This window comes from Pelodiscus sinensis, chromosome 9 (assembly GCF_049634645.1).
Source record: "Pelodiscus sinensis isolate JC-2024 chromosome 9, ASM4963464v1, whole genome shotgun sequence".
In the NCBI taxonomy this organism is placed as follows: domain Eukaryota; kingdom Metazoa; phylum Chordata; order Testudines; family Trionychidae; genus Pelodiscus; species Pelodiscus sinensis.
In genome coordinates this window covers 16,375,289-16,396,290 of record NC_134719.1, presented here as the reverse complement: position 1 = coordinate 16,396,290, position 21,002 = coordinate 16,375,289, and the positions used below count along the sequence as shown (strand labels likewise).

At 43.1% G+C, this 21,002-nt stretch overlaps 1 protein-coding gene across 3 annotated transcripts in view; it reads left to right on the top strand.

Moving 5' to 3' along the window:
* KANK4 (KN motif and ankyrin repeat domains 4) overlaps nt 1-21,002 on the top strand; it is a 111,023-nt gene that overhangs the window by 77,687 nt on the left and 12,334 nt on the right. For all 3 annotated transcript variants that reach the window (XM_075936144.1, XM_075936143.1, XM_075936145.1), the window contains 6 exons: nt 354-2,423; nt 3,687-3,798; nt 6,696-6,926; nt 8,691-8,778; nt 12,415-12,634; nt 18,479-18,621. In XM_075936144.1, coding sequence (XP_075792259.1) covers nt 354-2,423; nt 3,687-3,798; nt 6,696-6,926; nt 8,691-8,778; nt 12,415-12,634; nt 18,479-18,621 — 2,864 coding nt within the window. The remainder of the gene's footprint in view (nt 1-353; nt 2,424-3,686; nt 3,799-6,695; nt 6,927-8,690; nt 8,779-12,414; nt 12,635-18,478; nt 18,622-21,002) is intronic.

The window sequence follows — 21,002 nt, the reverse complement described above, 5'->3', positions numbered from 1 at the left end:
CTCACCCTGCCTGGGAGATGCCTCACCACTGTGGAGCATGTTCCCCGTGGAGGCCATGTTCAAAGGATCCCACCCACAGGCCGCGTGTTGAGCCCCACGTAAACCCAAACCACGCATGCGGCCTGCAGGCTACATGTTGAGTAGCCCTGTTCTACAGCTTGAGCTATAAAGCCAGCTGGCTCTCAGCTTAGGCTGTAGAGTGACCTTGTTCTTATCTTTCTGCTGTAAGTGATCTAAGTGACACTACATGGGACAGTGAACCACACCCACTAGGTGTGTGGGTTACACAAGGATGGCTGGATTTTTTTTAATATTATTTATTTATTTAAATTTAATGTCTCATTTCATTTTAGCTGGCGATCAGCCATCAAAGCCTGCTGAGGACAGAGATCAACCCAGAAGTCTCCCTTATTCTGTGGAAACACCATATGGCTTCCATTTAGACCTGGACTTTCTTAAATATGTGGATGACATTGAAAAAGGAAACACCATTAAAAGGGTTCACATTCACCGGAAGGCCAAGCAGCCGAAGTTCAGCACACTGCCTCGGAATTTCAGCCTGCCTGCGAATGGATCCCGGGTATGTGCTTCCTCCCCTCATAAGAGCTGGACTGCAACCTGTTCGTTTGCACAGAGGAAGGCATCGCTACCAGCAGAAGACACCACCTGTCTTATCACGTCTTATGACTCACCATCACCTTCAACGGCAGAGGAGCTAAGTTACAGAAAAAAGGCCCTTTTAGCAGAGACAGTCAGACAAAGAGAGATCATCCACCATGAAGAGGAGTCTGGCAGCTGTAGAGGGAGGCCACAGCTGTTAAGGGCATCCAGTATGCCAGCCAAACTGCTACCAAGTAAAAGTTCAGAAGAGGAAAATGAGTGCTCCCATCTCGCAGCACTTTCTCAGGCTCCCGAGGGAGGGAGCTCCACAGAAATTCTCTTTAACCCTGCAAAGGAGTCACTGGATTCCTACTATTCTGATAGTCTCACAGTAAATTTTCCCACAGAGCCAAGGAATGTGCAAGAGCAAATCACAAAGGTGTCCCAGAAAAATGAGCAGGCTCCGGGACCACAAGGGAAAGCCATCCCAGAGCTGGATCGCCAGCCAGCAGGGCTTCCTAAGGGGAGCATGCAAATCCAATCTCCACGTCAAAGCCAGCCTTCCACAGCTCAAGAGCTGCTCCTGGTTACTGAGAGTGGAGGAGAGGAATGCTATGCACCAGAGACAAATACATGTCCTGAATTAGTCCAGGATGACTCTATCTCACTAAATGCCCCCAAGCTCATGCATGAAAATGAGAACCATGAAGAAATAGAATTAAACATACATGAGATCATGCCAAGTGTGCCAGAGAAGGCTGATGTTAGCAGCATTTGGACAAGAGCAAAGGAGGAAAACTTAGATCGTGAACCTTTGCTTTGTGACACGGTAGAACCTAGCAGGATCACATCACTGAAACAACAGATCGCTGCTCTGGAGGAGCAACTCCATAGCAAAACAGAGGAACTCGAGCAGATCAGAGTCCTGCTGAAGCAGCAGGATAGTGAGATCAAGGCAAAGGAAAGAAGCATTAAAATACTGGCAAGCTCCAAAGCTCAACTGGAAGAGAAACTTTGTCAGGAAAACACCAAAGACACAGAACCATCCAAGCAGGATGGAAATGCCCTGAAATACCATGATGCTGCAGTGAACACTGAACACATGCAAGCAAATACAGTTAAGGAGGCCTATGACAAGTGCATCAATGTTAATATTCCAATTGCCACAGAATCTGTAGGGTGTGGTACCTATGGAGTGGACAATGTGAACTTGCAGGTTAAGGAGTTAAGAAGAATCCCTGTTCACAGAGATCAGGGGTTTGTAGATGTTCACACTGGTGTCAGTGAGAAACAGGCTGCATCTCTTGGCAAACAGAAAGGAACTGGAACCAACACTGAGCCTCCTGTCTTTATACCATGCTTCACTGAGTTGAAGATAGATGAGCAAATCAACAAGGACTGTCAAAATCAAAGAAACAGCTATGATAGACAGTCTTGTGCTGCTAGCTCTCCAATTGGAGAGAGCTGTTCAAGAACAGGAAAAGCTGACTCGAATGGAAATAAACCAGGGGGAAATAAACCAGTTTTTGCAGAGGGTGTAAAGCAAGATCTGATTGAGGAGGAAAACCATACAGAACAACAAGATTCCTCTGCAAATGACCCCATAGGCCAATATGTTAAAAAAATCCAGGAGCTTTTGCAAGAGCAGTGGATGTGCTTGGAGCATGGATATCCAGAGTTAGCAAGTGCTATTAAACAGCCAGCATCAAAGCTTAGCTCCATCCAGAATCAGATAGTTAATTCCTTAAACTTGCTTTTGTCTGCCTATACTACCCACGCACCATCAGATAAGGAGAATTCGAACACACAGTATCAGCAGTTGGGTAAATAGTCTAAAAGTATCCTGGCTGATTCTCTTCTCACATGCACCTGCATCAATCAGGAGTAACTCTGCTGAAGTCAGTCGTGTTACATTGAAGTAGAGCCAGTGTCAGTGAGATCAGAAACAGGCTTGTTGTGTGTCTTCAAGTATAGATGAGAGGCATAATCCATATAGCATGGTGCAAGACCTGAATTATGTACACAAACGTCTCAAAAGTTCCCTTTTGCTACTGAGAGGGACTGATCTATCAAGTAAAGCTGCTCATCACTTTTCTTAACTGGGTTTTATGATGCTGAACTTCATTAGTGCTCACAGGGTCAGATCCTTACCTGGTGTAAACCAGTATTAACTTCAATGGAACAAAGCCAGTTCACACCAGGATCTCAATCATGGCATTTTAAAATGAATAGTCTACCTCAAAGGAGGCTATTTTATTCTTTTGGGGCCTGATCCTCATTTACATTAAGTCTGCTCTACGCTGCCAGACAGTGTAAGGGGGTCTTAGTGTAACAGAGTCCAAGCTCTCTATTTTCAAGTAATATAATATGAGAGCATGTGAATTCTGGTGCAGTAATTCATTTTTGTAGTTATAGGAGGCTGACACTAACAGTTTTACCTAGGACACGATGCATGAATTTCAATGACAACATCAATATCCAAAGTGCAAAAAGACCTAGTTAAGGTGTTGTGGAACAATATTATACCAGTAAGCATATGTACAGTATATTAGGATAACATTCAGCTACTTATCAATCATTTATAGATGTGTTTCAGATCTCTGTCCAATTTTAATGGTTGCAGCCCATCTTTAGACCATAGATAGCTGTCTCTACAGTTCTATAAGGTCCTTCATAAATAGAGCCCTGCATGGATACAAAATTGGTATCCTCATCTGCATCTGCAAAAATGATCCATGAATATCCGTATCCAGCTCCACAGATACCCATGGATATAAAGCGGATATCTACAAATTTGTATCCACATCTGTATTAGATAAAAAAATTTGTATCCACATCTGTATTCACAAAAATGAGCCATGGATAGAAAGTGGATATCTGTGGAATTGCAGGGATCTATTAATAAGGTAACCTTTTATCCCTTCTTCAATCTAATATTGATAACTTTGCAGTAAAGACAAGATACCTAGATAAGTGTGACATAATTGTGCTTATGGTCTGTAGTTTGTTATACAATAAATTGGAAACTGCTAATCAACAGTTATAACATAAATACTTCCTTAATCTGTGATTTTGTATTTTGCTAGAAATCTCTCCAACCACAAGTCTTAAATCAATCATGAAAAAGAAAGGTTATGGTTTCCATGCAGGAGGTAATGGGACCAAAAAGAATCTTCAGTTTGTTGGGGTAAATGGTGGGTAAGCATCAGTTAAGATGATAAAACTGTTTTTTCCCCATATTATCCTCATCTGTCTCTCTTAGGAAATAAGATTTCTCCCTCATCTTTAATTAAAAGGCCTTTTGCAATGTCACTTCTTTTATTCCTTCCTTCAATCTAATATTGATAACTTTGTAGTAAACCCTGATGGGAAGGACTGAGACATCAGTTCTTTACAGCAATGATGAATGGTACTGGACTGACATCCTTGAAGTCTGAAGTCCTCTTCACACAAGTCATATAGGGCTTGCTCCAAATCCTCACAGTCAATGGGAACCTTTCCATTAATTTCAATGGGCCTTGTAACACGTCTGTATTGCACAAGCAGCTATATTGCAAACTGCCACACCCTGCCAGCAAAAGTGCCTCAGTATCGGCCTAGGAGTTCTGAGCCTATTCTGTCCTTGGTCTCTCTATAATGACATCCAACAAAGTGGGGGATTATGTGGATGCTTGTTCACTAAGAACTAAACAGAGACCAGCAAATGGAATACCTTTTCGTTATTATCTGCTTGTAAACTTGGAGTCAGATCCAATTCCTGCTCAAGTAACTGGAGAGTTCTTCAGTTGATTGCGGTGAGAGAAGGATGAAGCACTACACTAGCAGAGGAGTCAGGTAGTTAAAGGAAGGATGGTCTAACTATTGAGCCATTCAGTTGGGACCTGAGGCATCCAGGTTTAATTCTCTGCACTGTCATAGATTTCTTTTGTGCTCTTGAGCAAGTCAGTTGGTCAGTCTCAGTTCTGCAACTATAAAATGGGAATAGTACTTTCCTACCTGCAAGGGATGTTTTGAGGATAACTAGATTAGAAGAGTCACAGGGATTCTGATTCTACATTATTAGAGGGCCCATGAATATATGAGATAGAAATAGGAATATGGAAATTTTCCATTACACCATGATCTAATCTAATTTGCACTTAGCAAAATTCATGACCATCTTAAGAGGAATGCATTGATGAACTTAGCTGAGTTTCTTGTGAACCTCTCAAGTCGGTATAAATTAACATCTCAACAGAGAGGCCAAGGATTGAATGGAGACAGAATGTCATCTTACCCTAGAAATGGTCTTTCTGGGCAAGGTCTGTGGCACATTGTTGGGGCAGCTTGATGGAATCTTCCCTCTTTGCCACCTGTTCTGTTGATCAGTTGACACCAGTTTCCAGTATCAGCCCCCGGAAGCTTTCAGGAGCACTTAAAAGTAAGCGCTCCTTTGCAAATGAATAAAATTAATGAAGGGATGCATTGGGGTTGCTCTAGAAGGGATATAAAAATTTGTATGTATGCAAATTGTCACCTTAGCGAGATAAATTAAAGATCAGTTATGGGGAGAGTTGCTGCTTAATTAGACAATTATCAAAAGCCATGCTCTTAAAGATTTAAATTATAACGTTGTATATTTAATAGATGAATGTTTATAGTTATGAATCCTTATCTAATAGCAGTGTTATCTCATGGGCCTTATAAGTGCAAAGTAGAATCAAACTATGAAGAGAATATTGTTATTTTCAGATATGTGCTGAGATCTACCAACTGTTCTTCAGGCTTTTTGCTTCCAACAGTGGCAATAATCGGATAATTTGTTCAAATGAACTGCAAATGAAATATACTATAATTAGAAGTGTCCAATGCATTAATAATGTCACCATGGGCCAAGTTTTCAAAAATAGCTTCTTAAGTTGCACCCACAAAATACATAAATGTGGAAACACTTCAGTCCCTGTTTATAAACCTAGGAGTTCTAATTTACATCTTACCTATGAAAAGGTGTGTGTGAGTGATAGCTGAGTATTATAACTGTTTTAAAAAAGGGATCACCTAAGGCACAATTACAAAAAATGCCAATAGCATGACTTAGTTAAAGACTTCCTCCGCTGCTTTTATTTATGCTGAAAAATTTACATTTTCACATTAGTGGGCATGGACATGTATGTGAAGTTTTCTCCCTCCCTGCACTTATATGTGGTGCCATTTACTCCAGAAGTCACTACAGTTCAGTGGCTGAGATGCTGCTGATGCTGAGTTTCACAGGCAGTCACTAAAATCAATGGGATTACTTATGGAGTGAGGTGGCACTGAATATAAGTAAAGATATCAGAAACCAAGCTTCAATCTGTGAAACATGTTAGGATACTTTGAAGTAAAAGGCGCCACGTGTATGTAACCTATTAACACCATTACTCTTAAATTAGGCAGGGTAGAGTTCTCTATAGAAAGATATTCCTTATCCCTAATTTTAGCAGCAAATGTTACCTAGGAAGGTGGTGGGATCTCCATCCCTAGAGGTTTTTAAGTCCTGGCTTGACAAAGCCCTGGCTGGGATGATTTAGCTGGGGTTGGTCCTGCTTTTGGACAGGGGGTTGGACTTGATGAGACTGCCTCAGGAGGTCTCTTCCAACCCTATGATTCTACAGCACTTCTACTGGCCTGGGAAACAAGGGGGAGGGATAGCTCAGTGGTTTGAGTATTGAATCCAGGGTTGTGAGTTCAATCCTTGCGGAGGCCCTTTGGGGCAAAAATTTGTCAGGGATGGTACTTGGTCCTGCTGTGAAGGTGGGGGACTGGACTCAATGACCTTTCAAGGTCCCTTTCAGCTCTAGGAGATAGGCAATCTCCATTAATTTAAAGATTAGAAATAGAACCTAGAGTTTCTGAATAATAGGTTTGAACCTCAAAGTTTGGGCCTGGAGCTAAGGTTTTGGTTTGGTGCCAATCTCTTATATTGACATTAGTTTTACTGTGTCTAACATGCATGTCACTAGGGGCCTCACCCCAGGCTCATTGGAGTCAGTGGGTGTCTTCAATGGGTATTGGCATAGGCCCTAGAATTGCTAAGGGGGAAGGAAAAGTGAATAATATCTGGTGTCCTCAATTAGTTATGAAACGACGTCAAGTGAAGACACAAGCGGTGAAGACGGCTCTTCAGAAGGAAATTCTGACAGCGAGATGGAGAGGAAGTATGACACCTTTGAGCACAGACAGGTGAAAGCTGCCAGTGAAAACACACATGCCTCAACTGGAGTCTCCCAGTGCACTAGACATGAAGACAATGAGCCACAGGAAGTAGAAGAAATAACAATGGCTAGCACTCCACACAAGACAGACAGGTAATCAGATAAACAGGTTAATGTACCATATTGGCAACACTGAATAATGAATAATGGCAAATTGTAATTTTTGGTTCCACGTTTCAGTGAATGACTGCAGCCATTCTGTTAACAGCCAAGTTATTACAGGTTGAACATCTCTAGTCCGGCACTCTCTGGTCCGGCAACATCCATGGTTCAACATGATTTCAGTTAGCTGGATGTCCACTTATGTGTATGGCCAAGTTTCCTGCTGTCCCATAAAGTTTGTTTACAACCACCAGTCCTGGCTCTCAGTGTTCTGTGTTGTTATTTTGCTCTAATTTACCCCTAATTGTCTTCTAAGAGGCCAGTAAGCAGTAGAAGTGTTGGTAATGCTGATAGGCAATACTGACTTCCTGTGGTTCAGCAAATTCTCTGGTTCGGCACTGGTCAGATCCTGAGGGTGCTGGACTACAGGGGTTCAACCTGTAATATTGTTTTGAAAGAAAGAAGCAATATATGTGACTGATTCTGAGTCATGGAGTACCTGTGTGGCTAGGTTATCATAATGATGCAGATACAGTAGGATAATGTTGCTGGACCCATGGCTTTGTCTTAACTTCTCATTTAATTAAAATTTTTAGAGAGATCCGTGCTTTTCATGGAAAAATAACTGAAATTAAAATTACTAAACCAGAGCTTTCGGTCCTTACATTTTTCTTTGCAAAAAGCATGTTACAATTGCACATTTGTCATATGTGCCAATTTTCAAACTGCATACTTGGATATTAGATTAGCATATTCATATTGTGAAAAATCATCATAACAGGAATTTCTGTATCATACACTGCTCTTTGTGTTCCATAAGGGGTTTTGAGTTGGAGCTGTCCACTCATCATCACAACCTGTCATGTATTGGTTTAGGGCAAGATGCAACATCAGTTGAAGTCAATGAAAAAAAATCCATTGACCGATGGGAGCACTTGATCAGGCTTTAAACAGCTATATATTTTCTTCACATTCATGCAAAATCTAAAATTTCTCATTTTCTAATTCTGTCCTAACAGACATTCAATTTTTGCTATAGTGGATTTCTTATAAGATCCAAGAATAAAATTGATTTTCCATGAATTTTTTTGAAAGTGGTGATTGCAAATATAAAAGACATTTGGTTGCCTATGTTAAGTGTATTATCTATGGCTCTGGTCCTATATACTCTTATGCATATGCTTAACTTTATGCCCACAAAGTCAGGTAAAAACATGAATAATTGTTTGCAGCATTGGGGCCTAAAGATACTGGGTGCATCTAGACTGGCTAGATTTTGCGCAAAAGCAACTGCTTTTGCACAAAAACTTGCCAGCTGTCTACACTGGCTGCTTGAATTTGCGGAAGAGCACTGACGTTCTAATGTAAGAATTCAGTGCTTCTTGTGCAAATACTTTGATGCTCCTGCTCAGGGATAAGCCCTCTTGCGCAAGAATACTTGGGCAAGAGGGCCAGTGTAGACAGGCACCTTAATTTTTTGTGCAAGAAAGCCCGACGGCCAAAATGGCCATTGGAGATTTCTTGCGCGAAAGCGCATCTATACTGGGCGTGGATGCTTTTGTGCAAAAGCATCTGTGCCAATCTAGACGCTCTTTTGCGGAAATACTTTTAACGGAAAAACTTTTCAGTTAAAAGTATTTCCGCAAAATCATGCCAGTCTAGACTCAGCCACAGACTTTATCTGCAAGTTATCCTTCCAGTTCAGATCATGCTAGTTCTCTCTTACAATGGATTTATGAGTGTTTTCCTTTTTAGATGCAAACCCTCAGAAGATTTTCTTGATGGTTGCCTGTTGTTGAGCAAACACCTTTCAGAAATAAGGACCACCAATGACAAATATTTGGTATTGGTATTTTTCAGTCGAATTTAAAATGCAGCCACTCTGTAGTGTTTAGATTAGTGGTGGGCTGCCTGTGGCCTGCAGGCAACGTGTGGCCCATTGGAGCGCTATGTGTGGCCTGAAAGACATTTTGCAATATGCAGGGTTGCCAGATTCTGCTGGTTTCCACCTGCTAAGTTTTATTCCTACCAGTATTACTACAATGGCACACACGTAAAGCAAGGGCAAGTGAAGTGAAGTGTGTGCTGATTGCATACAACATTGACTGTGAGAACCTGCGCTCCCTCTGTATCCTGTCAAAGAGCTGCTATGGTTTAGTCATCACTAAGGTTGCCAGGTGTCTGGTTTTCTACCGGACAGTTGGTATTTGCGCCCTCTGTTGGGTAGAAAATTTCAGAAAATACCAGACACGTGCAATGTCTGGTATTTTCTGAATTTCCAGCTGGGTGCTGGACGGAAGCCTGGCGGGGACAGGGGAGTGACTGGGAGGCGGGGTCGTGATTGGTGCTGGGAGCCCCATGGTTGCGTGCAATAGCCAGGCGGGGTGGGGAGTGGCTGGAACTCCCAGCCACTCCCCCTGCCCGGCTTCTGCACGCAACCAGAGGCTCCCAGCACCAATCGCGGCCCCGCCTCCCAGCTGGGAGCCTCTGGTTACGTGCAGAAGCCGGGCGGAGGGAGTGGCTCCCAGCCATTCTCCCCGCCCCCACCCGGCTTCTGCTAGCAACTAGAGGGAGTGCCTGCCGGGAGCGCAGCCTGTTGGCCTCCAGCTCTGGCCAGTGGCTGCACCCCCACCCCTGCAAGCTCTGCTTCCTGCCCCCCTTCCTCTAGCCCCCCTCCTCCCGTCCAGCCCCTCCAGCCCCCGATCTCCCTCCAGCTCTGCTTCCTACCCCCCCTTCCTCCCGGCCAGCACCGCCGCCCCTTACCCCCCCTCCAGGACAGCCCCGTCTCCCGCCCCCCCTTCCTCCCAGCAAGCCCTACAGCCCCACCTCCCACCCCCTTCCTCCCAGCCAGCCCTGCAGCCCCTGCCAGCCTTGCCTCCTGCCCCCCTTCCTCCTGGCCAGCCCTGCCCCTCTCCCGGCCGGTTCCTCCCCCACCCCACAATCAAGTATGTCTGGTATTTTGGGTGGGGTCTACCTGGTAACCCTAGTCATCACACTCCGCAAATTCTAGGCACACAAGTGCAGTTAGTAAAACTACCCTATCCTGGGAGACGATCCTGGTTATGACAGTCTTGCAGCCCATTCAGATGAAGGAGAGCCACTCATGTGACCCACCCAGTAGCCTAGGATGCCTATCACTGGTTTAGCCCATCCAGACAATGCTTTGCAGAGTTACTGTAGCAAGCCATGGGCAGCTTTATAAGGAAAGGTGGGTGAAAGTAATGTCTGTTGTCCAGTTTTGGTTTTGAAAGTAAAAACCAGCCCAAGGTTCGGTTTTAGATTCATGGCCTATAGAAAAAGGGAGAAAACTTTCTATGCTTTCTCTGTTCAACTGGGCTTGACTGACAAAAATCCCTCCCTTTACATAATCTTTCCCTGCTTTGACTGCAAGGGGAATAAAATCACAAAAAACTGCCATAACCCCATCCTGCATACTAAGCACATGCTGGGTCATGCAGCAAAACATTCTTCAACATTGCCAAAATACAAATGGGAACTAGATTTCTCCAACCTAGGCCAGGCCATAAGCTGAAGCAGTGCTGGGTGCCGAATGAGGAGGCTTCCAGGATGCTCTGCTCCCCCATTCTGCTGCATCAAGCAGATTTCCATGCAAGGGAATCTGGTACTAACTTTAACAAGCAGAGCATTGGAGAAGGGGGGGAAATTGCCCCGTCTTCTCATCCTCTCTATTTAGCCAAGCGGCTGCAGGTAGGGCAAAGGCAGCGTAATGGATCTCTAGGCAGGGGTAGGGTGAGAAGACACAGGTATCCCTTGCAAAAATGTGATTATAGATACTGCCTGTAAACAGAGTCTCAGAGAAACACAGCAAATAGACTGACTGTGGGCGGGTCAGGAGAAAGACAACAATGCTTCATTAGCTTTTGCTTATTAAGAATTTTTTTAAAGTAGAATGGTGAAAATTTCTACACAGGAGAGTACCTAATGGGAACACTGAATGCTGAATCCTTTTTTTGCATACAAAAGCAGAATCTCTTAGAGGAGACACATGTAACGCTCAAGAATTTCTTCGCTATGCTTGTGAAATCCAGCTGCTCTTTGTTTGCTCTGTACACATAGAGTTGAGGTCAGTGTTTTACCCCATCCTACTGTCCTTCACAGGTCAATAAGGCTGCCCATGCCAGCTATCACCACATCGCAGGTAGTAAAACTGGGGAGATGCAGCCTCCACAGCTAGGCTGTGTCCAGACTCCATGCCTCCTTCGACGGAGGCATGTAGATTAGCCACATCGGAAGAGGGAAATGAAGCCGCGATTAAAATAATCGCGGCTTCATTTAAATTTAAATGGCTGCCCCGATCTGCCGATCAGCTGTTTGTCGGCAGATCGGGAGAGTCTGGACGCGATGCCCCGACAAAGAAGCCTTTCTTCATCGACACAGGTAAACCTGGTTTCACGAGGCTTACCTGTGTCGATGAAGAAAGGCTTCTTTGTCGGGGCATCGCGTCCAGACTCTCCCGATCTGCCGACAAACAGCTGATCGGCAGATCGGGGCAGCCATTTAAATTTAAATGAAGCCGCGATTATTTTAATCGCGGCTTCATTTCCCTCTTCCGATGTGGCTAATCTACATGCCTCCGTCGAAGGAGGCATGGAGTCTGGACACAGCCCTAGTGGGCACCTAGGGGTTGGGAATTTGCAGAACTCTGGCACAGCTCCTCCTATCATACCAACCAATTATGGACAGCACAGATGTACTAGAGGAAAGACACAAAAAACATGCCTGTGTAATACTGACAGGCAGACCCAAACCTGGGATCTCTGACTCCGTCAGCCTCTACAGCTTGAGCTAAGTCAGCTAACGCTGTAGAGCAAACTCATTTTCTCTTTCTCTGTAAGTGGTCTAATTGCCACTACCTGAGACACTGAACCACATGCAGTAGATGTGTGGGTTGCACCAGGTATAGGGCTGGTGCATAGTACAGCCCACCAGTTTAGACATGGATTTATAGAGTATTTAGGAAAATTATTTATTATTGTTATTATTATTACTAGCGATAGTCAAATAGAAGTTGGTTAAATAATTTAATACAGATGATAGACTGGTATAGACATGTTTAAAAATAATATAGTTGTTCTAGTTGGCACATAAAACAGAATATAGAAGATTAGCTCAGATTTATTTTAAATAAAATCTAATGATAACTTGCCCTTGAAAAAAAATTTTCATGTGGCAAAGAACCCATATTACTGTATTCATATACAGAACTAATCATTTTAATCCCCTTTAGGATAACCACTTTTCAATTAAAAACAAACAAACTAAAAAGCCAGTTATAATCTACATCTATTTTTAAAGATTTTGTTTTAATTCTGTCAATAAATGAAGAGTTTTCTTTACCAGCCACAAAGTAAAAACACCAACCGAGACCAAACCTATGGTAGGGAAATGCGCAAAAGCATCATTGCAGCTAAGTGAAAAGTCAGGTCCTGAAAGTGACTGTGAAATGTTGGTGTTTTAGAGACACATCTTAAACACTGTCTGTCAAGAGTGGTTCCGAGTCTCAAGTAGGAAATCTTCCAGTCCTGAGGTTGTTGCAGCGTATCTCAAAGAATTCAAAGCAATTCATCCCCAGCTACTGAAGATGATCATAAACTTGGCGGATGGAAATGGAAACACAGCTCTTCATTACAGTGTTTCTCATTCAAACTTTCTGATTGTGAAACTTCTACTAGAGACAGGTGGGAACTAATGCTTTCTTGTGTGCGTGTGTTTTTTTCCTTGGTTGGGAGGGAAAGGTTGGTACTTGCAATTTTTTTCACATAATTACATCAAATGTCTTTTTCAGATTTAAAAAGTTGTTCATGGTTTTAGAGCCCAATCCTGGAAAACTTACTACCCACCATGTGGCTGAGCTAGCAACATTGAAGTCAGTGATTGTCTTTTCATAGGCTTCAGTTGGGGTTGGATTGGGTCCATAGATCATGAGTGAGGAACCTTAGGTCCGGGGGTCAGATGCAGCCGCCAAGCTTGCTTTGATCTGGCCCCAAGGCTCAGGACTCCCTCCTAACATTGGGGAGCCCTTGCTGGTGCTCCAGCCTCTCCACTGCAGAGCGGGAGTGCACAAACTCTACCAGGCTCTGATGTGCAAGGGGAATGTGGGGAGCATCTTTCTCCTCAGTCAGGGACCATGTCAGTGAGGGGTGTTTTGTTTGTTTGTTTTTGTTTCTCACTTGTGTGTGGCCCCCAAATGATTTTTCTGTGGGATAGTGGCCCCTGGCCCAAAAAATTTTCCCAACCCTGCCCTAGATTTTTAAATATATTTAGATGCCTGAAGATGCAGATAGACACCCAGTGGGGCTTTCAAAAGCATCTAGGCATTTAGCTCTCACTAAAACCCCACTCTATGTCTATCTGCATCTTCAGACACTTAAATACATTGAAATATTTGCCCCCCTATTGCTTATTTCAGTGGAGCTAGTCACAGGGTGTCCAGCACTTCATGTCTGCAAGAGCAGACCCTTTGATTCTAACAGTGGCCTCTAGCTCAGCAGCAAGAACTGCATTCTCAACTCTTGAACTTTCAGCTCATACTGCAAAGAATTAAACTTCCAGCTAAGATTTTATCAGATAAAATGCAGGCAGTTTCCAGACAGAATAAAGAAGCTTTTTGCCTTTCTTGGTTGGGAAGACAATCTGTTAAATGTTAGGGAAATGGCATATTATCATACATATCTATAAGCCAATTGTTTAACAAACTTCCCAGCACAACCCCAGAATATTGAGAGAAGTTTGTGCTAGTCTTTTAGAAAATACCCCAAGGCAACTAAGTTCAAAGGGGAATATTTAAATGTTTAGACACAGTCAACAAGAAGGCTGAGAATATAACAGCACACCCGGGAACTCTAGGAGTGATGTATTTCTTGAATGAAATTAGCCTATTTGTTGTATACAAAATGAATGGAGACTTGTCAAGTGAATAAAAGGGTCAGAATTAGAATAGAACAGTTTGCATGCTGCCTCTATTTAGAGCAACTACTGAAACACATTTACTATGAATGTTCATTCCCATTTTGAAACAAATTTGTTCACGCCCCAAAATAGGGTTACAAGATAGCAAGGCTGAGAAATTGGGATGGGGTGATAAGGTCTATGGGAATTGATAATAGGGTCCTATAAAAGACAAAGCCCCTAATACTGGGACATCTGGTCCCCCTATACCAAAGCAACATGAAAGGTCCAGTTTAGCTCCCAATCAGATACCAAAACTGCTTAGTTTACAGACCAAAAGATTTCTCCAACTGCCTACCCTTACAAATTCAGCCTAAAACATCATGGCTGCATCTAGATTGGCATGATTTTCCGGAAATGCTTTTAACGGAAAAGTTTTCCGATAAAAGCATTTTTGGAACAGAGCGTCTAGATTGGCACGGACGCTTTTCCGCAAAAGCACTTTTTGCGGAAAAGCGTCTGTGCCAAACTAGACGCGCTTTTCCGCAAAAAAGCCCCGATAGCCATTTTCACGATCGGAGCTTTTTTGCACAAATCAAATCTGAGCTGTCTACACTGGCCCTTTTGCGCAAAAGCTTTGTGCAAAAGGGACTTTTACCTGAACGGGAGCAAAATAGTATTTCCACAAGAAGCACTGATTTCTTACAGTAGGAAGTCAGTGCTTTTGCAGAAATTTAAGCGGCCAGTGTAGTCAGCTGGCAAGTTTTTCTGGAAAAGCAGCTGATTTTCTGGAAAAACTGGCCAGTCTAGACACAGCCCCTGTGAAAAGCAAGCTGTGGTCTTTCAGGTTAGCATTTCATGACTACCAATCTAGATCCATGGCTGGCAAGTTTCCTGAAGCTGTGCAAGCAAAGGGTCAGAATCCAGCCTGTTGTTCTATAGCTATATTTGCCCCGTAATGTTGACATTAGTAAAACTTAATTACAGGAGCAACCTAAGAAGATCAGATTTAGGATGCACATTGGGTAAAATTCATTCCTCTGCTGTACCACTTAGGTCCTATTCTGAGAACTTAAACAAGGGTTCATAGATCTGAAACTGGCCTGTTGCACAAGGGCAAATTTCACCCATACAAAGCAAAGCAATGATGGCATTAGGAGAGTGCCATTTTGTTCAAACTGCTTAGGAACAAAATTCCAAGTATCTGAGCAATATGTAACATCCAAGGACTCTGTATTTACAGCCAGTTTACTCAGACTTGAAATCATTTGGGCCCAGTTCCTTAAAGGTAATTAGGGACTTAATGCCAATTGAAATCAATAGAATATTTGCTTATTTTTTTATTTTTTTACTGGGAGCAGGAGCAGTTCCTAATTCACTCATGGACTTGCCTCAAAACACAACTCCTTTGTTAGGGCACTGACCAAGCAATTGGTCATTCCAGCCTGAATTAGAACTGCTACAGTCATCTCTTAAATTTTAAGTAATACTCACATCTTTTCATATTGATACTCTGCTTTTCTTAGAATCATAGAATCATAGAACCATAGAGCTGGAAGAGACCTCAGAAGGTCATCAAGTCCAGCCCCCTGCTCTAGGCAGGACCAATCCCAACTAAATCAACCCAGCCAGGGCTTTGTCAAGCCGAGACTTTAACACCTCTAGGGATAGAGACTCCACTACTTCCCTAGGTAACCCATTCCAGTGCTTGACCACCCTCCTAGTGAAATAGTTTTTCCTAATATCCAACCTGGACCTCTCCCACCACAACTTGAGACCATTGCTCCTTGTTCTGCCATCTGTCACTACTGAGAACAGCCTTTCTCCAGCCTCTTTGGAACCTCCCTTCAGGAAGTTGAAGGCTGCTATCAAATCCCCCCTCACTCTTCGCTTCTGCAGACTAAATAGACCCAAGTCCCTCAGCCTCTCCTCATAGGTCATATGCTCCAACCCCCTAATCATTTTGGTTGCCCTCCACTGGGCCCTCTCCAATGCTTCCACATCCTTTTTTAGTGGGGGGCCCAGAACTGGACACAATACTCCAGATGTGGCCTCACCAGAGCCGAATAAAGGGGAATAATCACATCTCTGGATCTGCTGGCAATGCTCCTCTTAATGCAACCTAATATGCCATTAGCCTTCTTGGCTACAAGGTCACACTGTTGATTCATATCCAGCTTTTCATCCACTGTAACCCCCGGGTCCTTTTCTGCAGAACTACTACTTAGCTGGTTGGTCCCGTAGAAACTGTAGAAACCCTTTCATATTTAACTAGAAGCCATCTTGTATAACAGAAACTATTTCAGCTTTTCCCTCTTGCACATAGACCAGAGTGAACTTTCTGTCACTATGTGAGAAGAGGCCTACAAGACAGGCTATTGGAATGTGTTAATTGGGCTGGTTCAGACAGGAGAGGTACTCCCTCGTACCTGTCCACCATCTTGTTGATAAGGCTTTGTTTTTCCTAATTTAATTGATGATTTCTGTAATTGGATGCCCTGACGTCAGACTGTTTGGTTAAGGGTATAAAGATACTAGGATTGATTGTATTAGCCAGCCTTACTGGGCCCGGCTCTGCTGGGACCACGTTTGGCTCACTTGACTTTACTGATCAATAAAGCTGTTTGTTTAGCCGTCTAAAACTGAGTAAAGTCTTTGCTTCGACAGTCCCCAGCCAGTAACAATGCTTGGGATTCTTCCATCTCAAGTGCAGGACTCTGCACTTGTCCTTGCTGAACCTCATCAGATTTCTTGTGGCCCAATCCTCCAATTTGTCTAAGCCACTCTGGACCCTATCTCTGCCCTCAAGCGTATCTACCTCTCCCCCTAGCTTAGTGTCATCTGCAAACTTGCTGAGGGTGCAATCCATCCCCTCATCCAGGTCATTAATAAAGATATTGAACAAAACCGGTCCTAGAACCGAACTTTGGGGCACTCCGCTAGAAACCGACCGCCATCCTGACATCGAGCCATTGATCACTACCCGCTGAGCCCGGCCTTCTAGCCATCTTTCTATCCATCTTACCGTCCATTTATCCAATTCACATTCCCTTAACTTGCTGGCAAGAATATTGTGGGAGACCGTATCAAAAGCCTTGCTAAAGTCAAGGTATATCACATCCACTGACTTTCCCATGTCCACAGAGCTAGTTACCTCATCATAGAAGCTAATCGGATTGGTCAGGCACGACTTTCCTTTGTGAATCCATGCTGACTACTCCTAATCACTTTCCTCTCTTCCAAGTGCTGCAAAATGGATTCCTTAAGGATCTCTTCCATGATTTTTCCAGGAACCGAGGTAAGACTGACCGGCCTATAGTTCCCTGGATCGTCCTTCTTCCTTTTTTTGAAGATGGGCACTACATTTGCCTTTTCCCAATCATCCGGGATTTCTCCCGACCTCCACGACTTTTCAAAGATAATGGCCAAAGGCTCCTGAATGACATTTGCCAACTCCCTCAGTACTCTTGGATGCATTAAGTCCAGACCCATGGATTTGTGTAAGTTTCTAAATAGTTCCTAACCTGTTCTTTACCCACCACGGGCTGTCCATCTTCATCCCATCTTGCGTCACTTAGCGCATTAGTCCGGGAGCCCACCTTGTCCGTGAATACAGAGGCAAGGAAAGCATTGAGTACTTCAGCTTTCCCTACATCATCTGTCACTAGGTTACCTCCTTCATCCAGTAGGGGCCGCACACCCTCTCTTCTTTTTTATTTCTGCTTTGCTTGTCCATGTTAGCTACTGACTTTTCCCCTCTACCTCTGCATTATATTTTCTTCCTTCCATACATGATAGTGTGGGTCTCTCTTCTTTTCCATATTGTACTCATTTTTCTGGTGTACAGATCATCTCAGGGCTAGTTCTGCTCTCAGGGAAGTCAGTAGAAAAGCTCCCATTAATTTCACTGGGAAAATAATCAATATCCAATTTGCCATATTTTCCTTCTAATTTTTTCTGCTTTTCTTTCCTCTAGTTTCTATTTTTGTGGGCTCAATTGCTATAATTAAATTCTTTCTCTACTCGGGTTGTCTCTTATTTCACTTGCTTCTCTGCTCTATAATACCCCTACTTCATTATCTTTTCTCTTCCAGTGTTTCTCTTATTACTCTTCTTTTCTTTTTACTTTCAGTATCTCCACCATGCTAGCTAGCTAGCTTGCTTCCATCCTTCTCTCTCCTTCCCTCAAATGTTTCCTTTCTTCTTTCCCTTTTTTCTGACCATCTGAGATCTCTAGAACTTTCTTTGTAATCACACAGTTTCCAGAGCTGATCCTTAGTGTTGTTTGCATGAGTTGCATGCACCTGAAATTGATTGCCACTGAACTCAGAGCAAAAATCAGTATCTCAAGTCTTGAGCATCAACCACTGGCTTTGCTATAGCTTCAACTTTTTAGGCCTCTCGCTTTCAGCTCTCAGCATTAACATGAGATCCGTTTAAAAAAAAAGTTTAAAAGAGCAAGGTCGTGGGACAATGCAACTGGCTATAAATGACCTAAAGATTTCCCCAAAGGTAGTGTTATCTCGCTGTAAATAATGTATTGTGTTTTGGCTATGTCGTGTATTGTGTTTTGGCTATATTTGTAAACTCTGTACTATCTGTAAATTGACCTTCCCTCCCATCCCCATCTTTAGGTGTTTGTGATGTGGACCATCAAAATAAAGCGGGGTACACAGCAGTGATGATCACACCCCTGGCATCGGCAGAGAATGATGAAGACATGGAGGTGGTCTTAAAGTTGTTGAAAGAAGGGAACGTAAACATACGGGCAAGTCAGGTACATAACAATCATCAACAGTCCTTGTTTGTTTGTACAAATGAACAAAGGCTTGAAAAGATAAAGGAGCCAATAATCAATTTGCAATCAGGTAGAAGATAATAAGGTAATAAGTAACAGTCAGCATGGATTTGTCAATAGAGCATGTCAAACCAACCTAACAGCTTTCTTTGACAGGATATTGAGCCTTGTGAACAGGGGGAACTGGTAGATATGGTTACATCTTGGCTTTAGTAAGGCTTTTGATATTGTCTCACTTGACTTTTTCATAAACAAACTAGGGAAATACAACCCAGATGAGGTGTATACCTAGCTGGAAAACTGTTTCTGAGAGTAGTTACCAGTGATTCACAATGAAGCTGGAAGAGTGTGGGGGTCCTGCAGGTATCGTTTCTGGGTCTGATTCTGTTCAATATTGACTTAGATAATGGCATAGAGCATACACTTACAGGCTGTGTCTACATTGGCACCCTTTTCCGGAAAAGGGATGCTAATCATAGAATCATAGAATCATAGGACTGGAAGGGACCTCGAGAGGTCATCGAGTCCAGCCCCCCGCACTCAAGGCAGGACCAAGCTCCATCTACACCATTCCTGACAGATGTCTATCTAACCTGTTCTTAAATATCTCCAGAGAGGGAGATTCCATCACCTCCCTTGGCAATTTATTCCAATATTTGACCACCCTGACAGTTAGGAATTTTTTCCTAATGTCCAATCTAAACCTCCCTTGCTGCACTTTAAGCCCATTACTCCTTGTCCTGTCCTCAGAAACCAAGAGGAACAAATTTTCTCCTTCCTCCTTGTGACACCCTTTTAGATATTTGAAAACCGCTATCATGTCCCCCCTTAATCTTCTTTTTTCCAAACTAAACAAGCCCAGTTCATGAAGCCTGGCTTCATAGGTCAAGTTCTCTAGACCTTTAATCATTCTTGTCGCTCTTCTCTGTACCCTTTCCAATTTCTCCACATCTTTCTTGAAATGTGGCGCCCAGAACTGGACACAGTACTCCAGCTGAGGCCTAACTAGTGCAGAGTAGAGCGGCAGAATGACTTCACGAGTTTTGCTTACAACACACCTGTTGATACAACCTAGAATCATATTTGCTTTTTTTGCAACAGCATCACACTGTTGACTCATATTCAACTTGTGGTCCACTATGACCCCTAGATCCCTTTCCGCCATGCTCCTTCCTAGACAGTCGCTTCCCATCTTGTATGTATGGAACTGATTGTTCCTTCCTAAGTGGAGCACTTTGCATTTCTCTTTATTAAACTTCATCCTGTTTACCTCTGACCATTTCTCTAACTTGCTAAGGTCATTTTGAATTATGTCCCTATCCTCCAAAGAAGTTGCAACGCCACCCAGTTTGGTATCATCTGCAAACTTAATAAGCGTACTCTCTATCCCAATATCTACATCATTGATGAAGATATTGAACAGTACAGGTCCCAAAACAGACCCTTGCGGAACTCCACTTGTTATCCCTTTCCAGCAGGATTTAGCACCGTTAACAACAACTCTCTGACTACGGTTATCCAGCCAATTATGCACCCACCTTATCGTGGCCCTATCTAAGTTATATGTGCCTAGTTTATCAATAAGAATATCATGCGAGACCGTATCAAATGCCTTACTAAAGTCTAGGTATATGACATCCACCGCTTCTCCCTTATCCACAAGGCTCGTTATCCTATCTTTAAGTGTGCAACTGATTATTCCTCCCTAAGTAGAATACTTTGCATTTGCCCTTATTGAATTTCATCCTATTTACCTCAGGCCATTTCTCCAGTTTGTCCCAATCATTTTAAATTTTAATCCTTCCCTCAAAGCACATGCAACCTCTCTCAGATTGGTATCATCCACAAACCTTATGGCTGTGTCTACACTGGCACCCTTTTCCGGAAAAGGGATGCTAATGAGACACTTCGGAATTGCAAATGCTGCGGGGGATTTAAATATTTGCCAGAGAAAAGCGCCAGTCTAGACGGGATCTTGTGGAAAATAAGCCCTTTTCTCTGGCAAAACCCCGAGCCGGAAAAAAGTGGCAGCCATGTTCATGCAAATGCCGCGGGGGATATTTAAATCCCCCGCAGCATTTGCAATTCCGAAGTGTCTCATTAGCATCCCTTTTCCGGAAAAGGGTGCCAGTGTAGACACAGCCATAAGGTTTGTGGATGATACCAAGCTGAGAGAGGTTGCATGTGCTTTGAGGGAAGGATTAAAATTTAAAATGATTGGGACAAACTGGAGAAATGGCCTGAAGTAAATAGGATGAAATTCAATAAGGGCAAATGCAAAGTGTTCTACTTAGGGAGGGATAATCAGTTGCACACTTAAAGAAAATGACTGCCTAGTAAGAAATACGTCAGAAAGGGAT